Here is a 25,340-nt window from a genome sequence, read left to right on the forward strand (position 1 = left end):
ACAATAACAAAAATCAGGAATATGACATATAAAACAAATGAGAAGTAGTCAAAAACACAATTTGATTTGGATTCCAGTTTTTATAGCTTTGGATTCCAGTTTGTACAGCAAACTCACCTTCACAACTATTTTGCTAATATTTATTTTTAGCTTTTCTTGAATTTATTTATTCAGTGCAATTCCTTTTTAATTCATCCAAAAATAGGTTGCTTCATAACTGTTTGTAAATATGCATCATTTGGCTCATTGTCATATATGTCTATTAAATTCACAAATAACATTAATATAAATGAATAGAAATATGTTAACACTGAGGGGATAAATTTTTTGAGAATACAAACTAGTTGCAGATAATACACAAGGCCAATCATCAAATTGAACATAAACTCAGGATAAGCTCTATAACCTGGAAGTAGGATATAAATATGGTTAGAAATCAAAAGGAGATGTTCATCCATTGTGTTTATCTAGATAAGTTCTAAAGAAAAATGGCTACATTTACCAAACTCAAAGATAATTAAATTTCACCACAGCAAAAACAGAAGCACATAAATATCTTATTTGGTCATTGAGAAAGTTAAACACTTCTCACATAACACTAAAAAGTTCATAGGCACAACTATAAGTGAGCAAACTAAACTTGATGATTATACAGAAAGATGACTTAGTGTCAGCCTGTAAATTACGAAAAATCTTTATAAATTTAACAAAAATCTGATTCCCAATGAATGGAATTAAATTGAAAATAGAAAAGAAGCACTCAAAACTGAATATTCCATTTCACATACTTAATATAAACTAATAGGCAAGAATACAAAAGCAGTGAGATCTTTAAAAGATGAATGAAATCAATGTTTGTACAATGAAAGAAATAATTGTTACCATAGCAAAGTTCCTCATCAATTCCACTAAGAAAAGATCCCTACCGTAAACGAAGCTGAAAGTGTTCTGAATGGTTAACCGAAATTTGCAAATTTTTCAACATATAAATAAAATACCACTTCCTCACAAACTGATTTTATAAGTGAAACAATGCAGAATGAAAACCTAATTATTATTTACACAGTAAGTATATAAGATCAAGGACCAAGTGGAAAATAATAAAAGAAATTAACTGCTAAACACACACACATATACTTTCAAACCAACAGATTTAAAGAATGGCTTAAAAGGAGAAAGCTACGTAATTTAGAACAGTGGTTCTCAAAGCATAGTCCTCAAAGTGTGGTCTTGAGGCCCCTTGAGGGGGCCCTCAGAGACCCCCTCAGGATATCTGCAAGGTCAAACCTATATTCATAAATACAGTAAGACGTTATATGCTGTTTTCAATGTGTTTATGTATGTACTTGTGATGCAAAAGCAAACATCAGTATAAAATTGCTGGCCTCATCACAAATCAAGGCAATGGCACCAACACCATTGGTAAACATTATCTTCTTCACCATTACTCATAACATCAATAAAAAAATACATAACATACATTTTATAAGTCAGTTTCCCTCAAGGATAACTCTTTTGTTCACTTTTTTTTTTTTACTTTTTTTTAAATTAAAGTGTAATTGACATATAACATTAGTTTCAGATATACAACATAATGGTTCAATCTTTGTATATACTGCTAAATGAGGACCAAAATAACCCAAGTTAACATCTGTCACCATACATAGTTATAAATTTTTCTTGTGATGAGACCTTTAAGATCTACTCTCTTAGTAATTTTCATATGTGCAATAAAGTATTATTAACTACAGGCACCATGCTGTACATTACATCTCCATGACTTATTTTATGACAGTACCCTGTGACCCCTGCATTCATTTTGCCCACCTCACCATACCTCTGGCAACCACCAATCTGTTCTCTGTACCTATGAGTTGGTTTATTTTTTTAATTCCACATAAGTGAGATCTTATGGTATTTGTCTCTCTCTCTCTCCAACTTATTTCATTTAGCATAATGACTTCAAGGTCCATCCACGTTGTCGCAAATGCCAAGATTTCCCTTTTTTTATGGCTTACTAAGATTCGTGTGTGTGTGTCTGTGTCTGTGTGTGTGTGTGTGTGTATCTCACATTTTTTTAATCCATTCTTCCACTGATGGACACTTAGGTTGCTTCCCTATCTTGGCTATTGTAAATAATGCTGGGTGCATACATCTTTTTGAGTTAGTGTTTTCGTTTGCTTTGGATAAATACTCAGAAGTGGAAGTGCTGGATCATATAGTTCTATTTTAAATTTTCTGAGGAACCTACATACCATTTTCCATAGTGGCCATACCAATTTACATTCCCACCACCAGTGCACAAGGGTTCCCTTTCCTCCACATCCTTGTGAACACTTGTTATCTCTTGTTTTTTTGATAACAGCCATTCTAACAGGTGTGAGGTGATATCTCATTGTGGTTTTGATTTGTATTTCCCTGATGATTAGTTAGTAATGTTGAGCATCTATTCATGTACCTGTACGCCACCTGTATGTCTTCTTTGTAAAAATGTCTATTCAGATCCTCTGCTCATTTTTTAATTGAACTTTTTTTTTTTTTTTGCTATTGTTACATGAGTTCTTTATACAGTTTGGATATCAACCCCTTATCAGATACATGATTTGCAAAAATTTTCTCCCATTTGGTAGGTTGCCTTTTCATTTTGTTGATGGTATTCTTTGCTATGCAGAAGCTTTTTAGCTTGATGTAGTCCCACTTGTTTATTTTTGCTTTTGTTGCCTTTGCTTTTAGTGTCAAATTCAAAAAGTCACCGCCAAGACAGATGACAAGGAGCTTACTACCTCTATTTCCTTCTAGGAGTTTTAAGGTTTCAGGTCTTCAGTTCAAGTCTCTAACCCATCTAGAGTTAATTTTTCTGTATGGTATAAGATAGTGGTCCATTTTCATTTTTTTGCATGTGGCTGTCCAGTTTTCTCAACACTACTTATTGAACAGACTATCCTTTCCCCACCGTACATTCTTGGCTCTTTAACTGACAATATACATGTGTGGGTTTATATCTGGACTATCTATTCTGTTCCACTGATCTGTGTCTGTTTTTATGCCAATACCATACTGTTTTGATTACTATCACTTTGTCATGTAGTTGAAATCAGGAAGCATGATGCCTCCAGCTTTGTTCTACTTTCTCAAGATTGCTGCTTTGGCTATTTGGGGTCTTTTGTGGTTCCATACAAATTTTAGGATTGTTTGTTCTATTTCTGTGAGAAATACCATTGGAATTTTGGTAGGATTACACTGAATCTGTAGATTGCCTTGAGCAGCATGGACATTTTAACAATATTAATTCTTCAAATTCAGGAGCACAGAAGATCTTTCCATTTATTTGTGTCTTCTTCAATTTCTTTCAACAATGTCATAGTTTTCAGTGTACATCTTTCACCTTCTTGATTAAATTTATTCCTAGGTATTTTATTCTTTTTGTTCCAACTGTAAATGAGATTGTTTTCTTAATTTCTCTGATACTTATTATTGGTGTATAGAAATGTAACAGATTTTTGTATGTTTTATTTTGTATCCTGCAAATTTACTGAATTTATTAGTTCTAATGGTTTTTTGGTGGACTCATTAGAGCTTTCTGTATATAACATCATGTGGTTTGCAAATAGTCGGTTTTACTTCTTCCTTTCCAATCTGGATGCCTTTTATTTCTTTTTCTTGCCTATCTGCTCTGGCTAGGACTTCCAACAATATGTTGAATAAAAGTGGAGAGAGTAGGCATCCTTGTCTTGTTCCTTATCTTAGAGGAAAAGCTTTCAGCTTTTCACCATTGACTATAATGTTAGCTGTGGGCTTGTCACATATGGCCTTTATTATGTTGAGGTACATTCCCTCTATACATACTTCACTGAAAATTTTTATCATAATGGATGTTGAATTTTGTCAAATGCTTTTTCTGCATCTATTGAGATGATCATATGATTCTTATCCTTCATTTTGTTAATATGGTATACATCACATTGATTGATTTGCAAATGTTGAATCATTCTTGATTCTCTGGAATAAACCCCACTTGATCATGGTGCATGATCCTTTTAACGTACTGTTGAATTCAGTTTGATAAAATTTTGTCGAGGAGTTTTGCATCTATGTTCATCAGAGATATCGGCCTACAATTTTTTTTTTCTTCTGGTGTCCTTGTCTGGTTTCGGTATCAGGGTAATAATGGCCTCATAAAATGAGTTTAGAACGGTGCTCCCTCCTCTTTTATTTTTTGGAAGAGTTGGTACTCTTGGTTTGAGAAGGATTAGTACTAATTGTTCTTTAAATGTTTGGTAGAATTCACCAGTGAACCTCCTGGTCCTGAACTTCTGTTTTTTGGGAGGTTTTGGATTACTGATTCAATCTCCTTACTAGTAATCAGTCTGTTCAAATTTTCTATTTCTCATGATTAAAGATACTCTTAATAAAGCCACTAAAATCATCAGTTTTATTAAATATTGACACTTGTGTATACACCTTTTTACAATTTTGTTATGAAATGACCCCTGTGTACACACCTTTTAACTATTCTGTTATGAAATGGGAAGTATGCCTAAAGCAATTTACTTGCATACCAAAGTAGAATGTAGTCTCAAGGAAAAGTACTTGTGTGATTGTTTAACTGATAAGCTAAATTAGCTGACTCCCTCCTAGGACACTAGAGGAAAATATGAATGTTCAAGAAGAAACAAATGAAACACATGTGATTGATTAAATTAAATATTATATTATCTTCTAGGGTTTATATTTTATGCAGATATAATACATATAACAATTGAAGCATAAAGGATGCAAGGGGTAGGAAAATAAGGGGACCTATACACCACAGGGATTCCACATTTTACATGAAGTGATGCAAATTAACTCTAAGTAGGCTAGGAGAAGTTAAGGATATAAATTGTAACCAACAGAATAGCTTAAAAAATACTGCAAAGAGTAGAGCTAAAAAGCCAATAGATAAATTAAAATTTAATCATAAAACATATTCAAATAGGAGTGATGTCAGCGTCATGGCAGAGTGAGCTTTCCCGCACACTCACCCCCAATAAGATACAACAAAAGGAACAGTCACAGACCAACAACGGAATCATAGACAGCGAAAAGCAAAATCAGCAAGATCCACGCTGCCGCACAGCTGAGAGTGGAACGTGCTGGGCCCCTGGAGGAAGTGAGGAGAGGTAAGAAGAACTCCTCACCCTCCCCAACAGATCAGCAATCCCGGTCCATGCGGCTCCCAGAGAGGGGGGAGGGGTGGCCCTCTGCGGGGAAACCGTAGCTCTTCCGGCTCTCTCAGCCAGTGGGAAACTCCCACACAGAGGACTAAGAACTGCTACCGGGTACCATCAACATCTGAGCACCCCAGGAGAGCGGATAACAAGGGGCTAACGAGAAGCCCCCCACGCCAGGGACCCAGCAGGCAAAAGAGAGAGCCCCCGCCACGCCCCCCCGCAAGCCGGACCCTGCAGCTCAGCCAACTAGACCAGACCAAGGGACCGGCGGATTGCAGTGAACAGCCGGGGCACAGCACAGGGGCCTCAGATTACACAGCCCTTTACCCCCACACAGTGGCAGTGGGTGGAAATTGCAACCAGATATTTCCAGGATGAGGAAAAACAAAGCCAATACAGGAACCACAATGCAAAGGTACATGAAATCACCAGACCAGAAGGAAAATGACAAGCACCCAGAAACCAACCCTGAAGACAGAGAAATCCATAACCTAAATGACAGAGATTTCAAAATAGCTATCATAAAAAAACAACGAAATATGAGACAACACAAACAATTCAATGAGATTAGGAGTTTCTTCACAAAAGAGATTGAAATCATAAAGAAAAACCAATCAGTTCTAATGGAGATGAAGAACACAATGGAGGAGATAAAGGAGAATCTGGAACCTTTAAAGAACAGAGCTGACAATATGGAGGAAAGAATTAGCATTATAGAGGATAGGAATGCAGATATGCTTCAGATGGAAGAGGAGAGAGAACTAAGACTAAAAAGAAATGAAGAAAGTCTCTGAGAAATACCTGACTCTATTAGGAAATGTAATATAATAATTATAGGTATTCCTGAGGGAGAAGAGAAGGAAAGAGGAACAGAGAGCCTATTCAAGGAAATAATAGCTGAGAACTTCCCAAATCTGGGGAAGGAGCAGGAAACACCAGTAAGTGAAGCCAATAGATCACCTAATACATCAACAGGCAAAGGCCCACCCCACGACATCTAGTGGTAAGGCTGGCCAAAGTCAATGACAAAGAAACAATATTAAGGGCAGCGAGACAAAAACAAAAAATAACGTACAAAGGAACTCCCATCAGGCTCTCAGCGGATTTCTCAACAGAAACTTTGCTGGGAGAGACTGGAATGATATATTCAAAATACTGAAAGACAAAAACTGTCAGCAAAGAAGACTCTATCCAGCAAAAATATCCTTCAAATATGATGGAGAAATAGTAACTTTCCCAGATAAACAAAAGCTAAGGGAGTTCATGGCCACGAGACCCCCACTACAAGAAATACTCAAGAAGGCCCTCAGGCCTGAGAAAAAGAAGAGAAAGGGAATACAAAGCTTGGAGCAAGGAGAAAAACAGGCAGACAAACTCAGAAAAATAGTAGATCTTTACCGGAATAGGTCAGCAACCACTTAAATACCAAAATCAAAGATCAAAGGAGGGAATTCACCAAAAATCAATTTAACCTCATCACTGTAAACACACACCCACAACACAAGATAGAATAAGGTATAACAAGAACAACTTAGAAGGGGAAGAGCAAAGTGATTGAATTGACTTAGTATAAGGAAATAGGAGGCCATCAGATAATGGAATATCTCATACACAAGACTTTTTACACAAACCTCAAGGTAACCACTAAACAAATAATCAAAACAAAATCACATATGATAAACAAAGAGAAAACTAGAAGAGTCATAAGACAGAACAACCAAACTGAATTGGCAGTCTGAAACAAATGGGACAAGAAACAAAAGAAATGCAAAAGAACCGGAAAATAAGTGACAAAACAGCAACATTAAGCCCTCATATAATTACCCTAAATGTAAATGGATTGAACACTACAATCAAAAGATACAGAGTGGCAGGATGGATTAAAAAGTAAGACCCAACAATATGCTGCCTCCAGGAAACACATCTCAGCTCTAAAGACAAGCACAGGCTCAGAGCGAAAGGATGGAAGACAATACTCCAAGCTAATGGCAAATAAAAGAAAGCAGGTGTTGCCACACTCATATCAGACAAAGTAGACTTCAAGATAAAACAGGTTAAGAGAGACAAAGAAGGGAAATATATAATGATAAAAGGGACACTCCACCAAGAAGACATATCACTTATAAATATATATGCACCCAACATAGGAGCACCAATGTACCTAAAGCAACTATTAACAAACCTAAAAGGAGACATTAACAACAACACAGTAATAGTAGGGGATCTTAATACCCCACTTACATCAATGGATAGATCATCCAGACAACAAGTCAATAAAGAATACTAGACTTAAATGAAAAACTGGACGAGATGGACCTAGTAGACATATACAGAGCACTCCATCCAAAACCAGTTGACTACACATTCTTCTCAAGCGTGCATGGAACATTCTCAAGGATACACCATATGTTGGGAAACAAAGCAAGCCTCAATAAATTTAAGAAGACTGAAATCATAACAAGCATCTTTTCAGACCATAATGCTATGCAACTGGAAATCAACCATGAAAAAAAAACTGGGAGAGTGACAAAAATGTGGAGATTAAACAACATGCTACTAAACAACCAATGGATCATTGATGAAATTAAAGGAAACAAACGAAAATGAAAATATGCTATACCAAACCATATGGGATGCAGCAAAGCGGTCTTGAGAGGGAAACTCATAGCGATACAAGCCCACCTTAACAAATGAGAAAAAGCCCAAATAAGCAACCTCAAACTACACCTAACAGAACTAGAAAAAGAAGAACAAACAAAGCGCAAAGTCAGAAGAAGGAGAGAAATAATAAAAATCAGAGCAGAAATAAATGAAATTGAGACCAAAAAACAGTGGAAAGGATTAATGAAACAAAGAGTTGGTTCTTTGAGAAGATAAACAAAATTGACAAACCCTTAGCCAGACTTACTAAGAAAAAAAGAGAAAAGGCTCAAGTAAATAAAATTGGAAATGAAAGAGGAGAAATTACAATGGATACCACGGAAATACAGAGGATTATAAGAGAATACTATGAGAAATTATATGCCAACAAATTGGACAATCGAGAAGAAATGGATGAATTCTTAGACTCATACAACCTCCGAAAACTGAAGCAAGAAGAAATGGAGAATCTGAATAGACCAACCACAAGTAAAGAGATTGAAACAGTAATCAAAAACCTCCCAAAAAATAAAAGTCCAAGACAAGATGGCTTCTCCGGTGAATTTTATCAAACATTCAAAGAAGATTTAATACCCATCCTTCTCAAACTATTCCATAAAATAGAGGAAGATGGAAAACTTCCTAACTCATTCTACGAGGCCAACATCACCCTGATACCAAAGCCAGACAAAGACAACACAAAGAAGGAAAATTACAGGCCAATATCGCTGATGAACATAGATGCAAAAATCCTCAACAAAATATTGGCAAACCGAACATAGCAATGCATTAAAAAGATCATACACCATGATCAAGTGGGATTTACACCAGGGACACAGGGATGGTTCAACATCCGTAAATCAATCAATGTGATACACCACATCAACAAAACAAAGAATAAAAACCACATGGTCATCTCAATAGACGCAAAAAAGGCATTCGACAAGATACAACATCAATTTATGATAAAAACTCTCAACAAAATGGGAATAGAAGGAAAGTACCTCAACATAATAAAGGCTATTTATGACAAACCCACAGCCAACATCATACTCAACGGGGAAAGACTGAAAGCCATTCCTCTGAGAACAGGAACATGGCAGGGCTGCCCACTCTCACCACTCCTATTCAACATAGTACTGGAGGTTTTGGCCAGATCAATTAGGCAAGAAAAAGGAATAAAAGGAATCCAAACAGGTAATGAAGAAGTGAAACTCTCTCTATCTGCACATGACATGATTTTATATATAGAAAACCCTAAAGAATCCGTTGGAAAACTATTAGAAAAAATCAACTACAGCAAAGTCACAGGGTACAAAATCAATCTACAAAAATAAGTTGCATTTGTGTATGTTAATAACGAACTAAAAGAAAGACAGCTCAAAAAGATAATACCATTTACAACTGCATCAAAAAGAATAAAATATCTAGGAATAAATCTTACCAAGGAGGTGAAAGACCTATGCAATGAAAACTACAAGACATTATTGAGTGAAATCCATGATGACATAAAGAAATGGAAAGACATCCCATGCACATGGATTGGAAGAATAAACATAGTTAAAATGTCTATATTACCTAAAGCAATCTACAGATTCAATGCAATCCCAATCAGAATCCCAATGACATTCTTCACGGAAATAGAAAAAAGAATACTAAAATTCATATGGGGCAACAAAAGACCCCAAATAGCCAAAGCAATCCTAAGAAAAAAGAACAAAGCAGGAGGCATCACAACCCCTGACTTCAAAACATACTACAAAGCAATAGTAATCAAAACAGCATGGTACTGGTACAAAAACAGACACACAGATCAATGGAACAGAATTGAAAGCTCAGAAATAAAACCACATATATACGGACAGCTAATTTTCGACAAAGGAGCTAAGAACATACAATGGAGAAAGGAAAGTCTCTTCAATAAATGGTGTTGGGAAAACTAGACAGCCACAGGCAAAAGAATGAAAGTGGACCATCTGCTATCGCCATTCACAAAATTTAACTCAAAATGGATCAAAGACCTGAAGGTGAGACCTGAAACTATAAAACTCATAGAAGAAAATATAGGCAACACACTATTTGACATTGGTCATAAAGGAATCTTTTCAGATGACATGCCTACCCAGACTAGGAAAACTAAAGAAAAAATAAACAAGTGGGACTTTATCAGATTAAAGAGCTTCTACAAGACAAGCGAAACCAGAACCAACATGAACAGACAACCCATCAGCTGGGAGAGAATATTTGCAAAACATACATCTGACAAGGGGTTGATCTCCATAATATATAAAGAACTCACACAACTGAACAACAAAAAAACAAACAAACCGATCAAAAAATGGGCAGAGGAAATGAACAGACACTTCTCCAAAGAAGATATACAGATGGCCAATAGGCACATGAAAAGATGTTCAACATCACTAATCATCAGGGAAATGCAAATCAAAACAACACTAAGATATCACCTCACGCCAGTCAGAATGGCTATAATCACCAAGACAAAAAACAACACATGTTGGAGAGGATGTGGAGAAACAGGAACCCTCATACACAGCTGGTGGGAATGCAAACTGGTGCAGCCTCTATGGAAAACGGTATGGAGATTCCTCAAAGAATTAAAAATAGAGATGCCCTATGATCCAGCTATCCCACTACTGGGAATCTATCCAATGAACCGATATCAACAATCCAAGGAAGCTTATGCACCCCTCTGTTCATTGCAGCATTATTCACTATAGGCAAGAAGTCGAAGCAACCCAAACGTCCCTCGACTGACGAGTGGATCAAGAAAATGTGGTATATATATATATACAATGGAATACTACTCAGCCATAAAAAAGACAAAATCGTCCCATTTGCAACAACATGGGTGGGCCTGGAGGGTATTATGTTAAGTGAAGTAAGCCAGAAAGAGAAAGACAAACACTGTATGATCTCACTCATATGTGGAATATAAACCAACACATGGACAGAGAAAACTGTATTGTGGTTACCAGGGGCAATGGGGGTGGGGGGTGGGCACAAGGGGTGAAGGGAGACTTATATATGGTGATGGACAAACTAAAATGTACAACCCAAAATTTCACAATGTTAAAAACTATTAAAACATCAATAAAATAAATAAATAAATCTTCCCACTTGAAAGAAAAAAAAAGACACTAAAGTACAGAGATGTATATGCAAAGGAATTTGAGCACATTAATTATTAAAGATCTTTGAGCAAAACAAAGACCTTTGGGGGAAAAAAACATTCAAATAATACAAAAGAAGGCAAATAAGATCATGGGAACAAAGAAACAAAAGAGACAGACCAGGAAAGAAATAATCGACAGACAAGTACAAATATGTCAATAATTACACTAAGTGTCCATGAACTAAACATTACAATTAAAAGGCAGAGATTATCAGATTAGATTTTTTAAAATAATATACAATGACTATAAGAAATACACTTTAAGTATAAACCACAATTAAACTAAAAGTTAAAAGGATGAAAAAAGATATACTATACAAATAAAGTAAGAAGGCTAGAGTGGCTATATTAATATTAGAATAGACTTTAAGACAAAGAATATTCTCAAAGATAAAGATGGTCACTTGATAAAAGTTTCTCTTATCAACAACACAAAACAACTATAAATGTATATAAGTTTAAGAACAGAGCTTTAAAATGCATGAAGTAAAGGTAATAAAATTAAAAAGATACTTCAGCAATTATAAATTTTAATGTCCTGTCAGAAATTAATAGCACTAGAGTATATAGATGATGAACAAACTACCTACCACTCTGACCTAATTCATATATATATATGTAACAATAAACCAATTGAAAATTAAACATTATTTTTCAATGTATATAGTATGTTCACAAAGACAAACCATATGCAATTAAAACTTCAATCAATTTACCAAGATTGAAATGTATGTTTTCTGACCACAGCTCAACTTAATTAGAAATCAGTAAGATATCTGGGATAAACCCAAATATTTGGAAATCATAAAACACATTTATAAAGAATCCATGAGTCAAAGAAGAAATAAATAATATGAAAACTTAGATAATATTTTTAATTCAAGGAGGATGAAAAAACAACCTCCAAAATTCACCGGCTGCAACTAAAGGAGTGCTCAGAGGGGAACATTATAGCTTTAAGTGCTTATATTAGAAAAGATCTGAAATAAATAACCTAAAGTTCTAGCTAAAGAAAGAAAAATATATGCTAAGTATACCTAAGTAAAAAGAAATAATAAAAAAGGGAAAACAAAATGTAAAATAAACAAAAAAAAATTCAAAGCAAATTTATTAAAAAGAGAAAAAAATTGATAAACCCTTGGAATGAGGAAGAAAAAAAGAGAAATAAATCAATAAATATCAGGAGTGGAAGAGGAAATGTACTACAGATCCTACAAACATTAAAAGGAAAATAAGAAAACATTATGAACAAACTTTATATAACTAATTTCATAACAAAAATGACACAAATTCCTTGAAAAAGAAAACTTACCAAATTTGCCAATAGTTGAAATTGAGAATGTGAATATCGGTCTATCTAATAAAGAAAATGAATTCATTCTATAATGCTTTCCCACAAAGAAAACTCCAGGCCCAGCTAGTCTTACTTGGGAATTCTACCAAATATTCAAGGAAAAAATAACATCAATCTTACAGAAACTCAGAAAATAGAAAACACTTCCCAACTTGTCTTATGAGGCCAGCGTAACCCTAATACCCAAACCCAACAAACACATTGGGGGAAGGGGTAGGAGGAGGCGGGAACAAGAGCCTTCATGTACACTAACACCCACAACAAAATATTAGCAAATCAAATCCAACAATATATAAAAAGAACAACTCATCATGATCAAATAGAGTTTAGTCCAAGAACGTAAGGTTGTTTTCTTATTAGAAAATTAATCAATGCAATTCACCAAATGGGCAGAATAAAGGAGAATAGCTATATAATAATTTCAAGAGACGTAGAAAAAGCATCTGACACAATTCAACACCTATTCATGTTAAAAATTCTCAACAAATTAGGAATAGAAGGAAACTTAACCTGATAAAGGGCATCTACCAAAACGTAGGGCTAACATCATATTAGCTGAAGGCTAAGCAGGAAAGGGGAGAGGAAGCAAGGAGAGGAGGAGAGGGGAGGAGAAGAAGGGGAGTAAGGTGGAGAAGAGGAGAAAAGGGGAGGCAAGGAGAAGAGGACACATAAAGATTAGAAAAAAATAGGTTAAAATGTTTATTTGCAGATCACATGATTTTTACATTGAAATTCCTGAGAAATCTACAAAACTACTAGAATTAGTAGGTAAGTTTAGCAAGCTAACAAGAAACAAGGTTAATATACAAAAATCAATTGTTTATATATTTGTAACAAACAAATAGAAAATGAAACAAAAACTGTATCAATCATAGCATCAAAAAAGAATTAGAAATTAATTTAATAAAAGGCATGTAAGACCTTTATATTAAAAACTATAAATACTGCCAAGAGAAGTTTTTAAAAGAGCAAAATAAATGGAAAGATATACCATATTCACAGACTGGAAAGCTCAATATCAGCCCGACTGGAAAGGGAAAATACCCACATCGGCTGAAGAGAAATGACACAAATCAACCAGAAAGAGAAACACCAGGTTAACCGAAAAGAGAACACATCAAATCAATTACTTCATATCAAATCAATTACTTCACATCAAATCAGTTACTCACAACATCCACGCCCCACTGCCGGGAGAGCTCTGTCAATCGACGCGGCTGGGCAAGGATCACACGTCCTGGGCAAGGTGTCCCTTCCACAGGTGGAACTCTCACCGGGGCTCAGTTTCCAGCAGTTTTTATACCATCAGTAATTTTCAGAGTAAGCAATTACAGAGTTTGCAGAGCAAGCATTTAGTGTTCCCATGCACAAAATGGTTATCAGTGGCGTACGTGCACTGAGCCCCCTGGCTAACGTCCCAGCCCAGTAGTTGCGTACGTGCATTGTTCTCTTTGGTTATCGTCTTAGCCCGGCACAGATGGCCAGTCCATTCCGGGCCACGACGCTCCAAGAGCCTTGAAATGTTACAACTTGCAACTCTCTCCGTGGGAGAAAGGCCAGTTCCCACCACACAGAAAGCAGCTTTGTATTTCTTTTTTGTGCTGGTGGCTGTAGGTCAATGGAGCGGCCAAACATGGCTGTACTCATGTCAAGACATATTCGGCCGTGGCCGTCTTCATTAACCATAAGACACCATATGCACAGACAATGAACTTTGTACGCAAGTACATAAGGCACATCTAAGAATCTAAAATCTAATGACTATAATAATTATAAAACTATCTCGCAATAAAGGACCCAAACCCCAAGGTAACCAATCAAACAACCCCTTAGAATATGAAATGTTATTAACTTGATTATATCTAATAATTTTATGGCACTCTGTTGGGTGGCCACTTTAGCTGGTATAGCCAATAAATAACCAGAATATGTATCAACAGCAGTGCAGGCATAAGTATATCCACAAGAATTTGGCAATGGTCCAATAAAATCTATTTGCCAGGTATGGGCGGGAAATAATCCCTTTTGGATAGGACCTTGGTAGGGGTGTGGAACTCCCCTTGATTATATAATATATAATATATAATATATATATATATAATCAAGCTGTTCCAGAAGTATAAACTGCTTGATTCCTGTGAGTCCTTTCATTAATCAAACACTTAAAGTGACTGATATATAATTAATGCATATATATGTCTGTGTATATGTATTATAATATTATATATATACACATACAGATATTTCCTAGCTCTGTCCACTAAAAAGGCCTACAAGCAATGATCCTCTAGGAACAATGAGCACATACTTAAAACCCAAATCTTGGTTTTTAAATACTATTCTCCATTAAAAGAAAACAGGGCTTCTTGGGTAAATGGCTGATTCCAGGACTGAGGCAAGGTAAGTACAAGGTGATGCTGGAATATCTTGTTGTCTAAGAATGTAAGAAGGTCCTTAAAGAATGATAGAACATATCAAAAGAACAAGGAAATCAGCTTGAAGGAGTTCCAACTAGTCAAATATGGAACGATTTGACTTTCAAAATGACTGACAGAATAAATTAAGAATCCATGATTCCCTAACAATATAAACAAACAAAGAGGAGGGAAAAATCTTCCTTACAGTAGAAATGCTAACTAATAAATGTGGAAGAAATAAGAAATTAAAAAATTACCATCTGAGCAACGACCATCTTAATAATTATTTCAAGTAAGATTTATTAACAGATGCTCAAAAGGGAGAAAATAGTAACTTGACAATGGAGAAATCTGGCAGGCATCATCTTAAGTGATCAGAGTTAATATTACCAGTATTGAGCAAACAGATACCATATGAGTCCAGATGTAACTAACAAAGAAGGACATAACATCACTTCTTTAGTATTCCGGAAAAAAAGGATAATCTGAATCTAGTCAGAAGGAAACATCACACAAACTCAAACTGAGGGACATTCTACAAAATAAACAGTTTATACTCTTCAAAAATGTCAATGTTCTGCAAGACTGAGGACACATAACAGTTTAGAGGAGATTAAAGAAACATGACAACTAAATGCAACAAGTGATTTTGGCTTAGTACCCAAAAAGGAATTTTTTTTTATTTTGCTATAAAAGAATATTAGCTGCAAAACTGCTGAAATTTAAATGAGTTATCTCAGATAATAATATTACGTTAGTATTAATTTTCTGATTTTGCTACTTGTACTAAGGTTATACAAAAATTCTAAAGCAAAATCAACAGGCAATTATAAAAATTCAGAGGTATAAAATAATTGTTTCTGGCTTCACTTACAGTATATTGTTAACATTTTTTCAATTCAATTTCAACTATAAACATTATTTTTTAAGAGTAGTGAAATAATACAACCTATAGCTGTATACTGTAGTTTCTATAGCTATTCTGATTGGGCATATTTATTTTTCCAGAATTTTTGCTTATATAAATAACACTGGTATATAATCTTCACATATTACTTCGAATCATTTCTTATAATAAATTCCTATGTGTTTAACAACAAAATCACACATTTTTAGCAATTGTCATATGTATATATCACCAAATATCTTCCTGGAAGACTACCAACTCTCTCTCTCCTCCTCCATTTCCCTCCTGCTCACTCCTCCAACCGCTCTCAACACGTACAGGCAAAGGCACACTCACACAAGTAAGAGTATTTCCCATTTTGAAACCTCTTTAGCCATATCTATTTGGTGACGTAGCTTATACTACTTCATATTTTGCTTTTACTATTTGGGAAGTTGAGTATTATTGCATATGTGAGCTGGCCATTTGAATTTTCACCTTTTTTTTTTTTTTAATAATTTTATTTATTTATTTATTTTCCCCGAAAGCCCCAGTAGATAGTTGTATGTCATAGCTGCACATCCTTCTAGTTGCTGTATGTGGGACGCGGCCTCAGCATGGCCGGACAAGCGGTGCGTCAGTGCGCGCCCAGGATCGAACCCGGGCTGCCAGCAGCGGAGCGCGAGCACTTAACCGCTAAGCCACAGGGCCAGCCCTCACCTTTTTTTTTAAATGTTCTTCATCCATTTCATTTTACCCCATTTGGAGCTTTAATCAAAAAGATGAAATTGATATAAAATTTTTTTATTTTGAGGCAATTAAACTGTTTACCTATTACACTTACTATACCTTTCTTAGTTTGGGTTTAAAATTTTGTTTATGGTGCACTCATATATAGGCTTCCTTCTTAATTTCCACAGTTCTATTACTATTTAAATCATTATTTAGCTGATCTGGACTCATATAATAACTGACAGAATAGAAAGCTAAATTTCCTGCAAATGGTTTCCTGGTTATCACAGGACCATTTACTTAATCTCCCCTTTCACCACTGATCTGCATGACCACCTTTACCACAGACTAAACTCTTAATCACCTTTTAGTTGGCTTTTAAGGTTTTTTTGGGCTCTTTTTGTTACACCAGTCTTAGAATACATTTTAATAATTTATTGGCTAAATGTCCTCATATTTTTATTCCTCTGAATCATTCCCTCTACCAATGAGCTTTAAAGTCAGTTGGTCACACTTCTCTGCACACCCTTAAAAAATATTCTTGAGATTTTTTTCTTGGAATCACATTAAATTAAGTTATGATTATTGGTCTATTCAAATTGTTCTACAACTGCTTTAACCTATTTTAATATATTTTATTTTTCTTGAAAATTATACATTTCATTAAGACTGTCATTTTTATTAGTATGCATCGGCACTGTCTAAATTATTTTAATCTACTCCATATTATGATAGCCAATTTCAACTGTGTACTGAAACATTTTATATGGGCTCTTATTTTGTCTCTCTACATTTACCATCTTAAGTTTTTCCCAGCTTCTTGAGCTGAATGCCTAGTTCATTTATTTTCATTCTTATCTAAAAATAAATCCATTTAATGATATAAATTTTTAAGGACAATTCTGACATTTCATAAATTTTGATATGTAATATTTCCACTAGCATTACTTTTTGAATTGTCTAGAGCAGCATCTGGAACTACTCTGATACAAAGGTATTCTGAGGAGTCTTGACTCTTCCACATTACCATCTGTTCATCTGTCTCTGTCTAAATATTTATTTATTCAGGGTTCTGATTCAGAGAATGTAGATGGTACAATTTATCCTGTTTTAGAATCAATCCATTTTTCTAAATGCTCCAAGACTACTATCAATAATGTGTATCCTTTGACGCAAAGTATAAAGTGAGACGAGTTCTGAGAATTAAAGTAGTTAATATATGTAAAATACTTTGAGCAGTGTCCATGAATAGTAAGTACAAAATAAATGCTATGTTACCACTATTAACACTGCTTTAATTGAGCTATACTTTAAAATCTCCCACCACTTTTAAGTTTTAATCAATTTTCTAAAACTTCTAACAGTTACTGCTTTATATAAATTCCAATGCTTTACATAATGTCACACAAATTATTACTTCTTTGAGGGGACTATGCCTTTTGTTTATATAAAAAACTGTATCTGTCTTTTATGCTTTTTTCTTTGAGTTCTATTTTTGCTTGCACTTTTCTTGTTGTTGCTGTTTGTGTTTGTTGCAGTTTTAGTTTTTGCTATATTCTTTAGGATTCATATATTTGCTGGGCTTATCCTCAACTATTCCTCTATTTTCAATCCTTTTTGTGTCAATTTGTTTTAGGTCTCTCTCTTCTAAAGAGTACAGCTAGAAATGAAGGGTAAGGCCTTCAGTGCAATCTGTCATATCAGCTCTATCCAATAAACACTAATAGGATTTCCTCCTCGACAACCTCCCTGCCCTTCAGCAGATGCTAAGGCTAGAGTCTTCTGGAAGACCACAGACTATTTAACCCTTAGGCATGCTTTTATTCTGCATACAGTGACTCACATGTTAGGCAGCCTTCTAAGTATTTTTTTATCTTCTATAAATTCTTTTAAGTTTTCAGTGTGAGGATAGCAATATGTCAATGGGATTTCTTGTGGGTGGAGGTTGAAGAGATATTAACACACTGGCTCAGAGTACTATCTCAAACCCAAAGTCTCCTTTATTATATGATAATAGTAAGTGCTGCTCTAAAAATTAAAAAAAAAAAACACTATTCTGATTGCTTTTCTTTTTCAACTAGATTCAACGTCTATTCTTTCTAGCTCATGGAATTTGCTAGAAATTCCAAATCAATGTTATATAAATGGCAATAACAGAAAACCTTTTCTTGTTCCTCTATGTAGAGTTTGCCAATGCCCTCCAGCCAAAGACCAATAGAAACACACCTGTAGTTGAACACGTTTTATTTATTGCTCATTGCAAGGAAGAATATAGCACACTATGGGTAAGAAAGAGGTGTCTCAGTAAGAGAAGTTAGAAACAATTTACAGGATTTAGGCTCAGGTTAAGTGATTTGGGAGAGGATTCAACGAAATAAGGCTTTGCTCTGGATTGGATACTGTCAAGAAGCAGAGATAATTCTGTGACTGAGTATCTTAAAAAATCTTACCTACAAGGACAGAGATCATAGTGAAACTAAAGTTGTAATTAGTAAAGAAGCAGCAATTGTTCGTACTAGCCAGCAAAGAGGTGGGTTTGGTATTTTTTGTGGCTTGCACAGTGACTTTATTTTTGTATGCACTTAGACAAGTCTATGAAGTGATCTTGTTTACTGCTTCACTTCATCACAGTCACAGAGTGGCCATGTCTGATGTTTACGTTCTGTGAGATTATATTCAAAAGGAGAACATCAAGGCCTAGCTGTGAATGCCAGGCCTGTTTCCAGATTCAGAGACTGCTTTTCCCTCTCAAGTTCTTAAGGTATGTTTTAATTTAATGCTTTAAAATTTCTCCTGATACATCCCATTATGTCTTACAAAAACACCCAAATCTGAAGTTTTCATGGCTGTTCAGAAATAGTCACAAACCAATCTATGAACTTCCTATAAAAAAAGAATAGGCCAAATACATGCACGCATACGAAGATAACAGAGGAAGTGCAGAGTAGTTACTCAAACTAACCATAAAAGTAATAGAGGCAGTCATCTAAGTAGCAGGAAAAGAAAAACACAAACAAAAGCTGTATGATCCAAAAGAATTTTCTTTTCACTTTGATAAAAATAACTGCACTATCACATAAAGTGAATATACAAATGAACATGAACTAAAAATGCCTCATTTTTTTTCTTTTATTATAAAATATTAGGACAATTTGTAAAATCTGAATAAGATATAGGGATTAGATAACAGCACTGTATCAATGTTAACTTTTTGAATTTTAAAATTATATTATTACATAAGACAATAACCTTGTTTTTAAGGAAATATACACTGAACTATTTAGAGGTAAAGGAACATTATGTCTATACCTTACTCAAACAATCCAGAGAAAAAATTTTATGTGTATATACGTAAAAGAGAGACAGAATGAGAATGATAAAGCAAATGTAATCAAATGTTAACATCTGACAATCTGGATAAACGATACAAAGGATTCTTTTTATCATTCTTGTAAGTTTTCTCTAAGTTTGAAATTATTTCAATATAAAAAGTTAAAAAAAATGTCCAGCATCAAAATTAGATTTGACAAATATCAGCATCTCCAAGTCACAGATAAAGAGAGTAAAAGTCAAAATAATCATAAAATTAATTAGAAGAGATGTGAAGCCAGAGTCTATTTTACGCAAGCCTATAGTTTACTTTCCACAAAAAAAGCTTAGCATTTCAACATAATGATGGGTAATTCACCAATAGCTTATAACTTTTTTATCCCTGACAGAAACAATTCCCTGATTTTTCATAATTTCCTCTTACATTCCTCTTAAAGTCTGATGTTACCAGTATATTAAACAAAAAATTTTAACTCATCATTAATGAGCAAATAAATAGCTGATCATCAGAGCTATTGAAGCCCTAATCAACGCCACAGCATTCAAAAGAGCTGTCATTATAACAAGACATTCCAGTAAACTAATCTATGACTTTACAGCTCTGGTGATTATATTCATGGTACCAATAAAACATACTGTTAAATATATCATTTACCTGAGAACTGCCACTGAAACCTGGAGGTTGGCTGTATTCTGTGGAATCAATAATACTACTGCAAAATGAACAGAGAAAAATGTGATTTCAGTGTCTACATTTCATCAGACATCAAATAAATGCATAACTCATAAACAAATCGTCAAATATTTAAACAATTTACCCCTTCACCCCACCACTTTAAACATTCACACCATGAAAGAATGTCAAGAGAGAATAATCACAAGACAGTTGTACATATAGATGGATCTGCTTCAATATGGGCCAGCCCCGTGGCTTAGCGGTTAAGTGCGTGCGCTCCGCTGCCGGCGGCCCGGGTTCGGATCCCGGGTGCGCACCGAGGCACCACTCCTCCAGCCATGCTGAGGCCGCGTCCCACATACAGCAACTAGAAGGATGTGCAGCTATGACAGACAACTATGTACTGGGGCTTTGGGGGAAAAATAAATAAATAAAATCTTTAAAAAAAAAAAAGATAGTTTAATAAGTTGTTTGAAAATCTATTTAAGGAAAAGAGAACTTAGAGTATTGGGAAAAGAACACAAGCAGGCATTCAAAAGCTATGATTAACACATCCTGCTCTGCCACTAAAGAGCTATGTGCCCTTGGACAAGTGCCTTATAATCACTCATTTTCCTTCTCTGGAAAGTGAGATGAGTGCGGACTAGCTATTTCCAGATTATTTAGAGTTCCTTCCAGCTCCAAAATGTTATGATAATCATCTCATACGAAAGAAAACTGTCAAAGGAATGGAACAAATGACAAAATACCAATAATCTTTCTTTCACAATCCAAAACCTATATACTAGTTTTCTCTGCCCTGGTCAAACATAATCTGCATTCTGCATTGGTTCGTTTTACTTGGTTAAATCCTCTGTGCATTCTCCCACCTAACCCCAGAAAAACCTCTAGAAGTCCAGGCTATCTTTTCCTTCCAATTAGTTCTATCTTACCATTTCTATCTTATTACTTCATCATCCCTATCTCCTTCCCATCTTTAGACAAAATAAATTAGCCTATGAAGACTATTAACACCTGAAAATGGCATAACATATATATCAACCATGAAAAACTGACAATTATTTACATTTTCTAATTCTTTTTCTCTATTTCTACTATAAAAATGTTTATATTCTTGTCTACCCTAATGAAATTTAAGCAAGAGAGGGTACAGATTAAAATGGTTCTCTCTACATAAATATACAAAATCATTCTTTATTTTAGTACTCAAATAACCTCAAAGGTTATAACATGAGAGGCACTCTTAAGAGCATAGAGTGGATTTGAATTTCATCCCTTAGCAGCTAAATGCCCCTGGGCAAGTTATTAATCTTATTAATCTAGTTTTTCCATCCATTAAATGAGAAAGACACTTCAGGGAGGTATGAGATTTAAATCAATGTGTTAAGCTCTCAGTGCAATGCCAAAACATGGTAAACATTCAATAAATTTTACCCTCTATGAATAAAATTAGCCAATAACATACAACCTCACGTTTTCAAAAATACAATAAATCAGATGGAACTGTTCTCATAGTAGTCTTAAAAGAAAAAAGCAGCACATATTATCAGATCTCAATTCATTGTGTTCTTAACTGTTCCTATACTAAGACTCAATTATACAAAAAAGAGCCTTCAAAGCATTTACACTACAAATTAAAGAATTAACACAATCTCGTAATGGGTTTCTTTTGATGAAATATAACCAATGCTCACTTGCCTGCACAAAGTCATGCCCGGGACGACAAGATCACACGCTATTTTCAGTATACTCTACCCAGGGACTAAGAGGGCTAAAAAGGAGAAGATGCCATGTATTCAAAATCTCTGTTCCTTTTACTAATGAAATCCAATCCCCTGGCATTTGTATCAATATTAATAAAATTACATAGCTGCACATGTAGAGGTCAACAGAACACAGCAATTTCTAGACATGATTTTTTATGGTGTTAGAATTCAGATTTGACTGTAAGCCTGAAGAATTATATTGATATATATATCAGTATGTATAGTGAGATAACACTACATTTCAAATATATCTTAAAAAAAAAATGCCCATGGGAGGTGGCCCTGTGGCATAGTGGTTAAGTGCACGTGTCCAGCTTCAGTGGCCCGGGGTCCACAGGTTCGGACCCCAGGCACAGACCTATGCACCACTTATCTAAGCTGTGCTGTGGCAGGTGTCCCACATATAAAGCAGAGGAAGATGGGCACGGATGTCAGCCCAGGGCCAATCTTCCTCAGCAAAAAGAGGAGGATTGGCGACCGATGTTAGCTCAGGGCTAATCTTCCCCACAAAAAAAAAAAAAAAGAAAAAAGAAAGAAACTCATCAATTTGTCAAAGATATTGAAATTACAGGTTTTAAATGGTATTTTATTAATAATTACTGCAAAGTCTGAAATTTATTTTATATCAGATCTTAATCTTACTAAGAAAAATTTGTTAATGCAACGGGACTGCAACAAAAGAAACTGGAAAAATAAACTCCTTTAATTCTGTTTTTTAGGTGTGTGTGTAAAGTAACATGATTAGAAGAGAATATTACGAAGCACTGCTGGGCTGGGTCCTCTTGATTCCGGTGCTTTCCTACTTCTTAACTCTGACTTAGCCACAATCACCACATGGTAACAACAACAATAGTAATACCACTTACTGAGCATTTACTATGCACTAGGCACTGGCTTAAATAATTTAAACTTCATAACTCTAAGGTAGATACTATTATCATTCCCATTTCTCAAGTGAGGAAACTCAGGCACTGAGAGATTATATATCTGGCCCAAGGTAACAAAGTTAGCAAATAGCAGAGTTAGGATTCAAACCCATGCAGTCAGGTTCCAGAGTCTACACTGAACTACCATGCTAAGCACATCATGTTCTCTAATTGAAGAGTGGGGAAATCCTAGATTAGTCCAACCCATTCCATAGACATAATTTAAGGAGAAAAGTGAAAAAACAGCAACCTATAAATATGAAAGAGAATCATCAAGTATTTCAAATAAATGTCAATAAAGTTATAAAAATTTAATAAAGACATCAAAGAATAGCCAGGGCAAGAAGAAAATTTCAGGGTAGTAACTAAAACTGAGTTAGGAAAAATACACTTTAATCAAGATAGGGAAAATAAGATGATAAAAAAAAATTCCTAATGTTCTTGCTGGTGACAATGAGAAGCTTAGCTCAAAACATAAATGAAAACTATGCAGCTGTTAACTCGAGTTACAAAGGAAATTCACAGTTAAGCAACTAGATGTCATACAACTACTCTCACTTAAATTATTTGCTTTCATAAGCAAAGATATACGTTGTAATTAACAGACAGAGTTAAGTCAATTGTGCATATAAGCTGTATCTATAATGAACAGGTAGCTAAGAGAAAACAGTGGTTCATTCCTGGTAAAAATAATAGGTGACTAGTTTTAGATTGGGCTTTTATTTGAAAAAGGATTATTCATATTTAAATTATAAATAGATACAACATTAGCTAGTTAAATTATAGAGAATTTTTTAAGCTATGAGCAAAATAAAGTATATTGAGATCATTTAAGGCTTAACATAAAATAAATATGAGGTTTTTTTAAATAAATAAGGGAAGTGAATGGACCAAAAAAAAAAATGCTCTGTATACACACATGAAATTATACTAACTGCTATCACTGATTTGTTTTTTTACTAGTATAAACTTAAGACAGAAGAAATAAACTTCTACATTTAATCAACTATATGGGGCTACAGCCAAAACCTGTTCCTCTCTTCAGAATTCTACATAAAATTATCGAACCAGTTCCCCAAAACAAAACACCCTAAGCAACGTGTAACCTGAAAATAATCTGACATAAATTTTAATAATGATTAAAACCAAACACGGTTTTACCTTTTTAAAACAGCAAAGTTTGTCACTATTATATTGCCTTTCCACCAAGGCAATAATCCCTAGTATTACAAACAGATCAGAGCTAAATTACCTGCTTCTCTCAAAATAATGCTTTTCTATCCATTACTTAACATAGAGCTTTTTCTCTGCTACATCAGAGTGTACTGTATTATTGTTTCCTTTATACAAAAACTGAAGCATTGAATATCAAATTAACGGTAAATCCCATTTACTAAGGAACCAAAATTCTTGTGGTCCCAATTTGCCAACACCTCAAGAGATACTAGAAATCAGTCTTCGTGTTCATTTTTTCTTTTCTAATTCCACATAACCTTTAACACTTGACACAACTATTCACACAAATCATCCAAAATCAACGTGACCATCTATCTACTAACAATAACAGCAGAAGCTAACATCTATTAAGTGCTTACTATGTGCCAGGCATTATTCTCATTTCTTTAAAAGTATTATCACATTTTACCAGTCAAGACAGGAATTATTATCCTTATTTTATAAATGAGAAAACTGAGATGTACAGAAGTTAATAAACTTGCCTAAGGTCAAAGTGCTAGTAAGTTGTGGAGTTGAAATTTAAACCCAGGCAGTATAATTCCAGAATCCTCACATAAGACTGCCAAAGCAACATGTTTTCTCTTCTTCAAGAATTACTGCCCTGTCATTTTTGAACTGAAAGCTTCTATTTATCTTCTTTTCAACGTTTTATTCTCAACTCTGTGATGATTTCCAAAACCCTTTCACCTCCTAACAGGCTCTAGAGTAAGGATGCCTGTGTTAGATAAGGATGCCTGGTTACACCACTAACTGTGTGACGCTGGGCAAATTACTGCATCTCTCTGACTCAATTTCCTCATCTGTAAAGTGAAGAGGATAAAAAAACCTAGTACATATCATTTGTCCTGAGGATTACATGAGATAATATGTGTAAATTACAAAATAGTACCTAATGTACAGGTGCTGTGTTACTCTGACAGTTACAACTTTTGTAAATAAATACAGTTCTCTTCTAGAACAATAATAATTTC

The 25,340-nt window shown here is 34.7% G+C and overlaps 1 protein-coding gene across 3 annotated transcripts in view; it reads right to left on the reverse strand.

Annotated features, from left to right (window-relative positions):
• COP1 (COP1 E3 ubiquitin ligase) overlaps window positions 1-25,340 on the reverse strand; it is a 239,848-nt gene that overhangs the window by 139,952 nt on the left and 74,556 nt on the right. For all 3 annotated transcript variants that reach the window (XM_087438258.1, XM_087438259.1, XM_004425010.3), the window contains one exon: window positions 20,421-20,478. In XM_087438258.1, coding sequence (XP_087294384.1) covers window positions 20,421-20,478 — 58 coding nt within the window. The remainder of the gene's footprint in view (window positions 1-20,420; window positions 20,479-25,340) is intronic.

This window comes from Ceratotherium simum, chromosome 2 (genome assembly GCF_057802395.1).
Source record: "Ceratotherium simum simum isolate JZ-2026a chromosome 2, ASM5780239v1, whole genome shotgun sequence".
In the NCBI taxonomy this organism is placed as follows: Eukaryota; Metazoa; Chordata; class Mammalia; order Perissodactyla; family Rhinocerotidae; genus Ceratotherium; species Ceratotherium simum.